Here is a 13821-nt window from a genome sequence, read left to right as displayed (position 1 = left end):
ATGGCACTGACATTCCGTGCCAAGGGAGGTGTGTCTGACGCCCTGTCTGTTGCCCTGCTGACCTGTTCATTCAAACAGGAATTTGGCATTTCAGCTGCATCTCAGGGTGGCTTTAACTGGTTAGTCCCCCTTGCTTGCTTTCAATTAATGCATCTTTTTATTTCTCACCTTCAAAAAGCATTGTTAAAATTGTATTTAAACTTTTCTTTCCTGCTATCTGCTTTCAATTCCATTTGTTGGCAGAAATCTAGGTCGAAAAATAATTAATAAAATATAAAGCTGAAAAAAACCGAGAAACCGGGCCTTCTTGGCAGTGGCTCCTCAGTTATGGAATAATCTACCTTCAGAGATCTGTATGGCCCCTTCGCTGGGTATTTTTAAAAGCCAATTAAAAACCTGGCTATTCAGGCAGGCCTTCCCTCCGGGCACTATATGATCTATCTTCTTTTTCCATCTTGAATGATTATTTTTGGATATTGATGTTATTTTAATTGTTTATTTTGTTTGATGTAGTTGAATGACTAGATGGGTGGTATATAAATAAAATAAAATAACTAAGTAAATAAATAAGACATGATTAATTCTGTGGAAAAAATGCTTTCAGAAATTTTCTTCTTTTTTTAAACAGATATTTAATATTTTATCTGTTCTTTTTAACTGACCTTGCATAGCACATTAACCAAAATCTGAAGCAAAAAGACATTGGCCGAAGTCCAGAAGTTGCAACTAGAGTAGGGCCATTGAATTAATTTCACTTACAGAGATGTTGACTCAGCAAATCCCCTCTTATTCAATGGTTCTGCCCCAGGTGTGATTTATTATAGGATTTCAGCCACTGAAGGCTTTCTGTAAACCCAGCCACAACAAAACCCTATCTCTTTCCTTGAAGAAGCACCAAGATGCCTCTGTTGGTGCTTCACCAACCATGTTTCCAAGTGAATGCTTGATACATTTTGCAGTGAGTTTACACCGTTGCATAATAGCAACCTGACATTAGAAATAATGAAACGAGCATGGGGGAAAGACATTTTGGCCCTGGCTCAAGGGTTGTGCAACACTGGCACAGATCTGAAAGAACACCGAAGGTTGTTTACATGTTATATAAGCACTTTCATTCCAAGGCGGTATTGCCAGCTTTTTTTCATTGATCAGATCATTGCCAAAACAACTACAGTACTTGGAAATGGGTCCCATCAAGACTTGGAAGATTTATTTCCCTCTCATCCAAGGGAAAGGATCCACATTTACTGAGAAATAAGTCCTGTTGAGTTAATTTGAGCAAACCCAGTTATGCTGATTACCGGTATGGGAGGCATCTACACCAGTAATTCCAGCAGCGAGCTTGGAATCACAGCACAGAATCCATGCTCAGTTTGAAGGCTGGTCAAGTAATACTGGACTTTACAAGACTGATAGCTATAAGTAGATAGATGATGCTTTCTGCATTCCATTGCTCCATCCTTGCACATCTACCTGGCTGTATTACTGCATATCTGATGAGCATCACTCACTCCTGTGTCTTCATATAAGCCCAGCTGACTGTCTGCAGCACATCACTGATTGCAGGATCAGAGAACTAGACAAGGAAGTTTCTTCCCCAATGTCCTTTAAAGAAGCAGCGTTTAGCTACAACAGTCAGAAAATGTGATGTTAAAAATCGGATTACTGTCCCGGATTCATCCTTCTCTTCCAAAAACTGGAAGAAAACAGAGCCACAGAAACAAGAGAAGCGTACTGAGAAAATATGGGAAGTGATAGAAATGGATACTTTTTCAGGCGTGCTGAATGTATGTCCAAGACAGAAGGAAATTGAAAGAGGGGATGTATTTTACAATTGGTCTCGGTTTCCTGATAGTGTTGGAGTAACTTAGATTTAAACTAAAACATAAATGTACGTTGATAGCTAGAGGGTAATCAGTTAAAAAAGTAGAAAGTTGATTTTTTTAAATTGAAAAATGAATAGATTGGATGCTGTATACTTAATATGAATAGATTGGATGGTTGTATATTCTGTGTTCTCCTATCCTTAAAACCCTTTCCCCATCCCTTCCACTTTCTTTTACCTTTTGTATTCCCTACCCTATTCCTAGTAGTTTAAAAATTAAAAATTAAAAAAAGAAGCGTTTCAAAGAAGTCATGTGTTGAGGTCCATTCCTAAGGCCTTCAGATCCCGCTTGCAGATATCCTTGTATAGCAGTTGTGGTCTCCTTCTGGGGCGATTTCCCTGCACTAATTCTCCATACAGGAGATCTTTTGGAATCTGACCATCAGCCATTCTCACGACATGCCCGAGCATGTCCAAGACATTTCAATGCCTGGGGCAGAATCCTCACCCACCCAGTTCTTGCTGCATGCTACCCAAAGTCAGCCAAGTTATTTGGGCACACGAAGCACCTCTTCCCCCTGTGCCAGTGAAATCCTACAACGGTGACAATTCAAATCACTAACAATTTTCTTCCCTTTCATAGCACCCCGAAACTGCTAAGGGAGCTGTCTCCTTCTGCTTAGTGGTAGGACCGGCTCTGCAAAGATCTATGTTATGCCCAATTCGTTTCATTTGGCTTCCTTCCTCTTCTACTTGTGTTGCCTTAGCTCACTTAATGTGCAATGTTTACACCTGGCATCTAATAAATTTGGCTCAAGGAAGATGTAGGTTATCAAGTTGTTTGCACCCATGTGTTGCCCTGGTTAATCACAGCTAGCCTTACCCACAGGCAAAATGGGGGCAGCGCCTTGTGTCAGATGCTGTAGGGAAGTCTCCAGCAGACTCCTCCATCTAAGTCAGTCTGCTTGCTTTCAATGTGGTGGAACTATGTTTTCCTAGGAATGCTGAAGAACAATCCAGCTTCTAGTTAGGAAGAATCAGTTGTTGAACTGGCCTTGCTCCTTGCCAGCATCTGCTGGACAGTTGCCTCTCACTGTCTAATAGTAGGGCTACTCTGGCTCCATTCTTTGTTCTGTTAGAATCTTCGCAGCTCACTAATGTGGACTAAAGATGCAAACCAAGGATGTATACATTAGATTTCTGCCTATGGGTTAAATAGTCCTGAGTACAGTATTTGCATTCTTGTTTAAGAATATATATCGTGCTTTTCAAGAAGAAATTAATGTTCTCCTAGCTCAGGAGATCCTGAACGAATTGTAATTCTAGGCAGTTATGCAGAAACCTACTGACAATTTTCTAGTTCTCTCCCCTTACTTGGATTATTAAACAGAATGCAAGGATGTCCCGTTCATGTCTTTAAGACTCCATCCCAAGAATTTCCCCGGCACAATTTGGGCACTTTTCAATCCACAGACATGAGGTAAGGCAGACTGAAAGAACCCATTGGTTTCTTGGCCAAACGGAAAGTCCAACCCAGCCTTCTGCATCCTGTGTTCGAAGACTTTGCAGCCCTTATTCCACATTGGCAGGAGAGGGTATAGCTGGAACCGGCTGCTTGTTTGAGTGGGGATCTTTCCCAACATCACTCTCCGATGGCTTTGAAGATGACCGGGTGTGAAAGGAAGAACCAGTATAAAGCTACCACAAGCAGGTCCTGCCATGAAGGATAAGAATGAGCCACTCTTATCTGTCTGCGAAAAAAGGAGAGACTCATCAGAGTTCTCAAAGCTCACCACTGGATCAGGATATCTGACTTATTTTTAAGATATTTTACCGGAACCTTCTAGTAAGTTCAAGGCAGATTCCTTATTGACTTCACAACCCTGTAAGGTAGATTAGAAAACTGCTTGGTGTCACCACATGGACGTGTCTCCAATCAACACCATGCTCTGCCTGGAACAAGAGGGTGGCATTCCTAACCTGTGGGGTGTGGTTATGCTCAGGAGTTAAACCTGTAGGAGTTAGCTCTCAGATCAAGGAGTACTGACGAGAAGTGAGTAAGGACTTCCGGCTGAGCAAATGAATGAATGAACACTTTATTAGGGTCAAAGACCAGTAAAACCATATCAATATAAAATAGATAGATATATTTACTGTATAGTTCCGTAAAGTCAGTCAGGGTAATAAAATTCCATTAAAACATGATAAAACAATCTCTTCTTTCATGTGTTTCTATAGAGACTTGCTGCTCTCTCTCTCTCTCTCTCTTTACCTGTGAGTAAGCCCCATTTCACTGCCTGGGACTTCTGAGTGAAAACGGTTCCTTGGCCAAGCATATAACCTTTGAAAGGGACTTTCCCCTCCCTTCATTTCCCTCCTGCTGGAGCCATTCCTGTTCCATGTTCTCTCCGCCATCTGCTGTTTTGGAATGACTGAAGCAAAATTAAAAAAAATAATTACAAACCAACCCTCACGACATGATAAAAGCCCTCTCCTCTTTCTTTTCCCAGTGGGGCAAAAATACCTCCCTATCGCTCACCTTAAATGAATTTAACTCCAGAAGTGGACTGGTCCGCCTAAAGCGCAACTTTCAGAAACATAAAAGGTGGTCTTTCAGGTGCCCACCACGCCTTTTGTCTTTTAAAAAGCCTTTTTATTTTCACTTATAACACTTATTTTCACTTATTTTTCACTTTAAAAAGACGTTTGCTGCTAGCAAACCGAAAGCAGACTTTTCGTGTGTTTTTTTCCAAAGTAGCCGAACCTGCCAGAGAGTAAGAGACCAACTTTATCTTCCCTGAACGCCTCTCTGACCTCACCCACAGAAACCTTCTTTCCTTGACCTCCGCTTGGAGACGTCTGAAAAACAGGTCTGGGTTTGGTTTTTGTATTTTGTTTTTTTTTAAGAAAGGAGGAAGACGCTGGCGTCTAATGACTGGGAGGGGGCGGAGCCAAGCCCGGGGAGGGGTGGGGCCGCGAGGAAAGGGGGCGGAGCGACGGGGCGCAGGTGAAACGGACTCCGGGAAGAACTTTTATTCCGGGAGGCGCGCCCCGGGGAGGGGAGGGCGAGTTTCGGTGCGCGCGTGTGGCGGCGGCGGCGGCGGCGCGTTTTTGGGGGTCTCCCGCCCGGGCACCGGGCAGGGCAGCGCCGCGGCGGACGGAGAGGCCGGCCGGATGCCGGCGGGCGCCCCGGGCCGGCCGAAGGGGCTGCTCGGGGTCGCCCGGCTCGCCCCGGCCGGCCATGGCCGAGGAGCTGAGCCAGGCGGAGGTCTTGGATTTCCTGTGCCAGGCGGGCGGGCGGGTGGCCAACGCCGCCTTGGTGGGCCACTTCAGGGGCTTCTTGCGGGACCCCGGCGCCTCCCCGGAGGAGCTGCGGCGCCGCCGGGAGCTGTTCAAGGGCTTCGTCAACTCGGTGGCCACGGTGAAGGTGGCGGGGCCCGGCGCCCCCAAGGACGTGGTGCTGCGGAAGCGCTACCGGGAGCTGGTCGGGGAGGGGGAGCTCAAGGCACCTGCCGCCGCCGCCCCCGCCGCCGAGAGCCGAGGCACCCCGCCGCCGCCGCCGGACCTTCCCGCCGCCGCCGCCGCCCGGGCCCCGCAGAGCCTGGAGCGCGCGCCCAGGGCGCAGGGGGGCGCGTGCCGCAGGGAGGCTGCCGGGCCCCAGGTGGAGGCGGCGCGGCGCCCCTGCAGAGGCCCCGAAGCGCTCGGCCCGGGGCCCCGCTCTGCCCCCGGCGGGCGGGCCAGGCGCTGCTCGGAGCGAGGCCACCTCGGCGGGCCGGAGGAGGAGGACCCTGGCGGGCGCGGAGAGCTCGGGCCGGCGCAGCCCGGCGCCCCCTGGCCCCTCCGGGCAGAGGAGGAGGAGGAGGAAGACGCCCCCCCGCCGCCGCTGCTGCCTCCTGTCCCCGTCGGGGGAGCGACGGGCGCGCCTGCCGCCGGCGAGGCCAGCCCCCAGCAGCGGATCCGGGACTGGGTGGCGAGGCACCACGCCGCCTTGGGCGACCAGCCCTCCAGCCCTCCGGGCTCGGCGTGGGGCGGCCACCCTCCTCCCCCGGCGGTGCCCGGCGCCCCGTGGGACCCGCCGGGGCCGGTCTTCCGCAGCATCCGCTGCCAACTCTCGCTGCAGGACCTGGAGGACTTTCTCGAGCAGGAGAGCTCGGCCAGCGACCGGAGCAGCGCCAGCGGTGGCAGCGACTCGGATCGGGGCGTCCTGGGCCGCCTGCTCCGGAGACCCAAGGGGCGCGGGAGGAAACCGACGGGGGGCGACTGGGCAGAGGGGCCCTTCCTGAAGCCTCCCCCCAACGGGCCGAGGGCGCCGTCGGGCAAAGAGGGCACCCATCACCACCACCACCAGAATGGCACTCTGCCCGAACACCACACCTTGCTCAGTTGGATCGCTGGCAGAGCCTTTCCCTCCAGCAAACCGCGGGCCAAAGACCCCGAGAGGCAAACCAAGAAGGTGGCCAGGTGGCCTCCCCCAAATTTGGAGGCCCCCCAGAGTCCCCGGCTGGCCCCAAGGCAAGGCCACAGGGCTGCCAGCATCCCGGATGTGAAGGGGTTGAGCCTGGATGTGGACGAGCCCACGGAGCCCAGGTCTGCTTTGGTACCCCTGGAGCCCCGGGAGCATGCCTGGCTGGTGAAAGTGGCCGCCGGGTCATGGATGCAGGCCCGGGCGCTGCTGCTTGAAGATCCCCACCTGGCCACCCGCAAGGACTTCATCTCTGGCTACACGGTGCTCCACTGGCTGGCCAAGCACGGGAACGCCCAGGTGTTGCTAGACTTCGTCACGGGGGCCCGAAAAGCTGGGGTGGCCCTGGATATGAACGTGCGGTCGGGCTGCGGCTACACTCCTTTGCACCTGGCCGCCATGCACGGCCACCAGGTGGTGATGAAATTGCTGGTGGAGAAGTTTCGGTGCCACGTCCAGATCCGGGACAGCAGCGGCAAGAAGCCTTGGCAGTACCTGAGCGGGGCCACCTCCGGGGAGGTGTGGCAGCTCTTGGGGGCCCCCCGGGGCCAAACCATCTTTCCGGCCCGCCCTATCGCCAAGATCTCCTCTCCTCCGGCGAGGCAAGGCAAGAGTCCTGAGCTGGCGAGGAAAATCAGCAGGAAAGCATCTCTGGCCGCTTACTTGAAACCTCAACACATAAAGTGGAAAATGGCAAATAAATGCCCCCCTTTGCACGAAAGAGAGGAGTATAGTGACTGACGTGTTGCATCCTTTGGAACCACTGTCCACCTGAGCTTCTAAAGGGCTTTGCCAACTTAACCTGTGTCCAGACTGAATGGCTGCATTTGGCAGCGAGTTCAGGACAGAGAGGATTTTATTCATGTGGAACCTGTTTCTGTCCCCTTTATTTATTTTAACAGTGGTGGAAGGAGGTGTTTGAATTCCAGAGAGATGCTGCTACCAGATCCTAAGGAGATAACTGGGGGATTTGCTGCTAATGGTTGAGCTGATTTTTTTGGTGCAGGGGAGAAGAGGGGAGGGATGTCCCAGCATCCAGAAGCTATGCTACTGATCCTTTGCTATGATAATCTTCAAAATGGACTTTGGAGAATCCATGCATTTATCCTTCCTAACGTTGGAAAGAGCAAAATTGCCCTCGATTGGAAGCTGCTATTTGAATGGGGGTGAAGGAAATAGGAGGGTTGAACAGCAGAGTACCTCAAACCCATTTTAACCTTCCCACAAAGAATAAGGGCTTACGTATAATGAAAAATATTTAGGTAGTTGGGAAGAGATGATAAATCATGATTTAAAACCGTACTAATAACAACAGTATTCAACACTCCCTTCAGGAGGTGAAGAGACCCAGGGTGTGGGATGTTATTCACCCTCTATTTTGTCAGGTACCATTAATTATTTGCCTTTAGGAACATCTGTTGGAGAGGCAAGCAGACGGGGGGGGGGGTATCTTAATTATGCTGAGATTACCTTACGGCAGAGAAGTTTTAATGTAATTTAACAAACCAAAGTGGGTTGGCTGGGCTGAAGATGTTATCTTGGATCAAAGGAGGGAATGAAAGGAGTCCTCCTCCCTGCACAGTACAAATGCTTAATCTTATTTTATTATATATATATTTTTTAAAGCTTTCAAATAAATCTTACTGCTGCTAATGTATATTCCAGTATCCTTCTGTGTGCTGCTAGGAAAATTATTCTTTGTAGGGCTTGGGTGTTAAATACTGGTGGAGTGGTCTCTAGACACCATCCTCAAGGCTGATGGAGAGGACGCCTGTGTGGGTGTGTTTTAGGTTTTAAAGGTTTTGAAAAGTGGAATACTTTGCCTTTATGAGCTTTTCTAGGAGTGTAGCGGTAGATTTGGAAGCACATGTGCTGATCATGCACAACCCGGAAAGCCAATCTGTTCTGCCTGGGAGAAACCAAAAAGGCAAGTGGTTGGGATCAGCGCCTACCCACAAATGGAACAGCAGGTCTTTTGTGAGGTTAATGGGTTTGGATTGCTCTTTTGAGATGACACAGCCCTCAGATAATTGACATTACAATAGGGAGATCTTGCAACTTTCCTGGCCATTCCTGGGAAAATATATTTCTTTCCCAGCTGCTGCCAAGACTGTTACTAAACGGAGAGGGACTAGGGAGGCTATAGGACAATGGTGGCAGCAGCAGATGGCATCATGGTCTAGTTACGGAAAATGTCCCAGGGCTTCAACCCGGTGATCCTTGACTCTGCTGCATCACTGAGCTTTTCTGCAGAGTTCTGCTGAATTCTGTTGATATACTGTACTCTGAACTAAGAGGCCTCCGGGGCCTACATGCAGTCACTAGCCTTCATTTCAGTTGACTCTGCCTGAAATTCTGTTAGTACTTGGTCTAGCAAGTCATGCTGGAGTAAGCCCAACGAATCAATGTCAACTCTTCCATTATCTGTCTGTCTGTCTGTCTGTCTGTCTGTCTGTCTGTCTGTCTGTCTGTCTGTGTTCTGTACAGTTAAGTTGGAACTGACTTATAGCAACCCTATAAAAGGAATTTCAAAGGAAGTGAGATATTTAAAGAGTGGTTTTTACCAGTTCCGCTCTCCCAATGAGTTTCCATGACCGAAGGAGATTCGAACTCTGTTCTCCAGAGTGCTAGTCCATCACTCCAGCCACTACACCACACTAGGAATTTTTGCAACAATATGCTGATCCTGGAAATCTCTGGGTGGATGGCAATGTGTTAAAAAGGCGTATAAAGTTCCATTGATTCAATGACCCTGCTCCAGTACAATTTATTAGATTGGGCAGCAGCACTTTGGCGAAGGAGGGTGCTCAAACTGAGATACCCGCAGTGGGACTGAGGTTTTGGAAAGCGACTGCTGTCAGTGTAGACTAGGATGGGCAAATTTCATGAGCGCCCAAATCCAGACGGACTCCAGAAATGACCATTTGCCTTTGAAACAGATCAGGGAATTTCCCGGTATTAACATCAAAGAGGCCTCCCTTTTTTTTTTCAAAGTTGCAAAAGACTTTTAGCTAATTCGTGGCTTGTTTATTTTGGGGGGCATTTTTATTGGTTTATTCATTTTCCCATTAGGTCCTGGAGCAAGGAAACTAGCCTGTGATTCTGCCCAGGGGAATCACTGCTACTGCGCGTTGTTTCAGCTATCCTTTCATCAGCCCTGTGAAGTAGGCCAGTAAAGAAAATAGATCTAGCCGTAGCAGATATGGGAGTTGGCACTGACTCTCCAACCGCCTGCCAGACAGGAGCTGGGGTGGCTCCCAAAAACGTAGACACCCAACTATCGGCAGCTATTGTTAAAAGGTGCTTTTTCTTCCAGTCAGGGCTTAGAATAAGTTTCCCCGGAAAACATACTAAGCAAAGCAGTTGGGGAAGTGAGGGGTGGGACAGAAGTGAGCTTCCCTCTCTTGTGCATCCATTCTGTGCTTTAAATAGACCTTTCCCTCAAGCCCATCCCACAGTTAAAGGGTCTGTTGCTTCTTAAGCTGTTTACAACTGTAGGATGTCAAGCAGGGATAATCTGAATGAAAGCCTAAGTGCGGCAAAGCTGGTGCCACCCTGTTTTTTTTTTTAATCCAGTCAGCTATGGATGAGGGCATGGCATCCTCCATGTTTGGTCAAACTGCAGCTCCTGATGGTGAGGGTTTATGGGACTGGTATGGCCAAGGGTGAAGATTTATGGGAACTGCGGTTCAGCATCATCTCGAAGCTACGTGTTCCGCTTCCCTGTTATAAGTTTTGTTTTTTAAGAAGTTACATAAGTTATGAGAAGAGGGAAACAGGCCGGCAGTTCAACTCTACCCATTAGAGATGGGCATGAAGGGCCGGTCTGCTTATTAGCCACACAGGTGATTGGGGCTTCCCTGCCCCGCCTCCTCCACGGGGCGCCCACTGGGGTGCTGCCCCTTGAGTGGACGCCTGCTGGAGGAGGCAGGGTTGAGAAGCCCCAAACACCTGTTTGGCCACTAAATAAACTGCATGGACCACTGAACCTTCAGTTCATGCCCATCTCTAGTTGTTGTTTTTGTTTAGTCATTGTGTCCGACTCTTCATGACCCCATGGACTAGAGCGCGTCAGGCCCTTCTGTCTTCCACTGCCTCCCAGAGTTGGGTCAAATTCGTGTTGGTTGCTTCGATGACACTGTCCAACCATCTCGTCCTCTGTCATCCCCTTCTCCTCTTGCCTTCACACTTTCCCAACATCAGGGTCTTTATCAAGAAGTCTTCCCTTCTCATGAGATGGCCAAAGTACTGGAGCCTCAGCTCCAGGATCCGTCCTTCCAGTGAGCACTCAGGGTTGATTTCCTTCAGAAACCATCTCTAATACCCACCTCTATTCCATCCTGCTCATCTTATATCACAATCTGTTCGTTGAGGTCTTATATGTATTGCCTCGAGGACTACGTTTTGTTTAATTTTTTTAAAAGGCTACTCCTGAGTTCCATCATGCTTAGAGGGCCTTGAGCATTCTTCCTGAGCTTGGGAAGATAACTCCCAGAGGGACGGATCCTGAGAGATACAATCCAGACTTTTTTCTTACCTTCCCCAGCTCTGTCCTTAAAAAAGGATACCCATTGACAACAATTTCACTCTTGCTGACATCTGCAAGACCATCAAATGGAGTCTGCTGCTTGGGTATCCCTCATCTTTTCCCGACTCTGTGCTTTTCCATTTTTCTTTCTTTGCTGCTGTTCTTTTTGAAGAACATGAAATGTTCCTCCCATCAGATGCTGATAGCAGGCAGTCTTTCTTTTCTCAGGCAGAGATGATGGGCCTCTGGAGAAGAAAACATCCTGTTACTAACAATGCATAACAAAGTAAGCAGCCTTTTGCTATAGAAAAAATCTCGCCCCGTGTTTGCACTATGGCCCTCTCCAGTTTTCCAAGGTTTCAGTCCACGATTGCTCCCAAAAGGTAATGCAGGCAACTCAAAACACATCAGACAGAGAAGCAGTGCAGAGTAGTGGTGAGTTAAGTGACCTGGTTTCGAATCCATCACTGCAGCATGATTCTTCCTGGGTCTTTCTAAACTAATAGATTTGCAAGGATTGGGTAAAGGATAAGTGCATGTCTGCCCTAATCCCTATTGAACATGGAACTTGTTGGTGTTGGTCTGTGCCATCACGTCGCCCCAACTTATGGCAACCCCATGAATGAGCAATCTCCAGAATGTCCTTTCCTCAACTGCCCTGCTCATCTTCTGCAAACTCAAGCCCATGGCTTCTTTTAGGGAGTCAGTCCATCTTGTATTTGGGCTTCCTCTTTTCCTGCTGTCTTCCCCCTTTCCCAGCATGATTGTCTTTTCCAGAGAATGGGAAACACAAGAGTGTGGATGGTCTTGGTTTCCAGTGACACATCCTTAATATGGATGATCTTTTCTAGTTCTTTCATGGCTGCTTCTCCAAGTCTTAAGTCATCTTCTTATTTCTTGGCTGCAGTCTCCATCTGGATTGAGAACAGAACCAAGCTAGATGAAATCCCAGAGTAAACATGAACAGGATCAGACCTCTCTTAAAACAACTGTGGGGATGTTGTTGTTGTTTAGTCGTTAAGTCGTCTCTGACTCTTCGTGACCCCATGGACCAGAGCACGCCAGGCCCTCCTGTCTTCCACTGCCTCCTGGAGTTGTGTCAAATTCATGTTGGTTGCTTCACAGACACTGTCCAGCCATCTCATCCTCTGTCGTCCCCTTCTCCTCTTGCATTCACACTTTCCTAACATCGGGGTCTTTATCAAGAAGTCTTCCCTTCTCATGAGATGGCCAAAGTATTGGAGCCTCAGCTTCAGGATCTGTCCTTCCAGTGAGCACTCAGGGTTGATTTCCTCCAAAATGGATAGGTTTGATCTCCTTGCAGTCCAGGGGACACTCAAGTGTCTCTTCCAGCACCACAATTCAAAAGCATCAGTTCTTCGGCGGTCAGCCTTCTTTATGGTCCAACTCTCACTTCCATACATCGCTACTGGAAAAACCATAGCTTCAGCTATGCGGACTTTTGTTGACAAGATGATGTCTCTGCTTTTTAAGATGCTGTCTAGATTTGTCATTGCTTTCCTCCCAAAAAGCAGACATCTCTTAATTTCGTGGCTGCTGTCACCATCTGCAGTGATGTGATGTAGTTGTAATGCAAAACTCAGCGTCATGCTTCAAATCCCCACTTATTTGCGTTTCACTCATCTTTTCACTCCCTTCGTGCTGTAGAAAGAGACTCTGAGTCTTCTGGTTTTGATTTTATTGCTGTGTTCTTAGATGGCTGCCGGGGATCACTTTGTGGACTTAATGGGGTCAAATCGAAATGTGATCTTTCATACTGAAAACGTAAATAACAGCCAGACGTGCTAAGCTTGTCTGCACTGGCAGATGAGGGTGGATGCTTCAGACAATCAATTCATTCACAGTATCTTTTTCTCCTCATTCGGACATCTGGTTGGCAAGATATATCTGGTTCCTCTGATCTTCAAGATGCCAAACAACCCTTTGGGAAAAGATGATAAATGTTGGGCAAATCTAGGTGCAATTTCCCTGTTTTGCATCAGGTTGCGTTCGCCTGATGCAAGACAACTGGTGAAAGCCAGTGTCATGTAGCGGACAAGAGTGCCTGACGAGGTTCAAATTGATTGGCCATGGAAACACACTGGGAGAGTAGATTACTGTAAATCTGTAAGGCTACCGGCTCTGTTTAAAAACCTGCCAAGGCAGTTCATATGATTGTCAAGCAGCTCTTACTGTACCTCCTTTCTTGTAATCTGAACCCATTACACTGAATCCTATTCAGAGAATATTCTTCCACATGACAAGCCAAGATGGCTGTCCTATCACACCTTAATCTTCTCTTCTTCAGGCTAAACATGCCTAGCTCTCCCAACCAATTCTCCTAAGGCCTGGTTTTCAGAACTTTTACTTTTACTGGTCAGAAATTGGAGGTGACTTCAAAGCACCAACAACAGAACTGTATAGTGATGCTCTTCCAGGTGAGAGGAAGCAGAATCACTGCAACTTGGCTGAAATGGAACACTGTGTCCTTAAACCATCACTGGGATTCCCCCCCCCTCCCATTTTCAAGGTATGTTTGTGAGGGAAACAGGGATTCTGAGGGACATTTCTTGTCTGCTTGGAAGTGGCATGAATATGTGTTTGTTTAGTACTGGATGGCTGCAGAATAGGACTTTGGCCGGGGAGACCAGAGTTCAAATCCCACTCAGCCAAGAAACCCGTTCAATGACCTTTTGGTCCTCTGTCGCTCTCTTGCTTGCAGACACAGAAGTATTTGAATCCCATTTAGCTGCTATTGCATCCATGTTTTCACTTAACTTTGTGGTGGAGAATAAAATACAGCAATTTGAAGTCAGCAGTGCAGATGATCTAAGATGACACAATTTACTTTTAATCTTTTAAAACTGTACTTCTCAGAATCTCCTTGTGAGTATGTACAGACACCGGCTGGGAAATTGTATCAAAAAAAGAGGTAACTTTTTCAAGCATGGGGTCAGATTTCTTGCTTTTTTCTCGAATGATACACAGTAGCTGAAGCAAAGCACG

The 13821-nt window shown here is 48.2% G+C and overlaps 1 protein-coding gene across 1 annotated transcript; it reads left to right on the top strand.

Moving 5' to 3' along the window:
- Positions 1-2338: 2338 nt before the first annotated feature.
- SOWAHB (sosondowah ankyrin repeat domain family member B) lies at positions 2339-7946 on the top strand. Its single transcript, XM_020805260.3, has one exon. It carries the CDS (start codon positions 5067-5069, stop codon positions 7026-7028), a length of 1962 nt encoding a protein of 653 aa, XP_020660919.3. The 5' UTR covers positions 2339-5066; the 3' UTR covers positions 7029-7946.
- Positions 7947-13821: the final 5875 nt, after the last annotated feature.

The sequence above is a fragment of the Pogona vitticeps genome, chromosome 5 (assembly GCF_051106095.1).
Source record: "Pogona vitticeps strain Pit_001003342236 chromosome 5, PviZW2.1, whole genome shotgun sequence".
Classification (NCBI taxonomy): domain Eukaryota; kingdom Metazoa; phylum Chordata; class Lepidosauria; order Squamata; family Agamidae; genus Pogona; species Pogona vitticeps.
The sequence above is the reverse complement of the archived record's forward strand: the minus strand, read 5'-3'. Positions and strand labels throughout refer to the sequence as shown.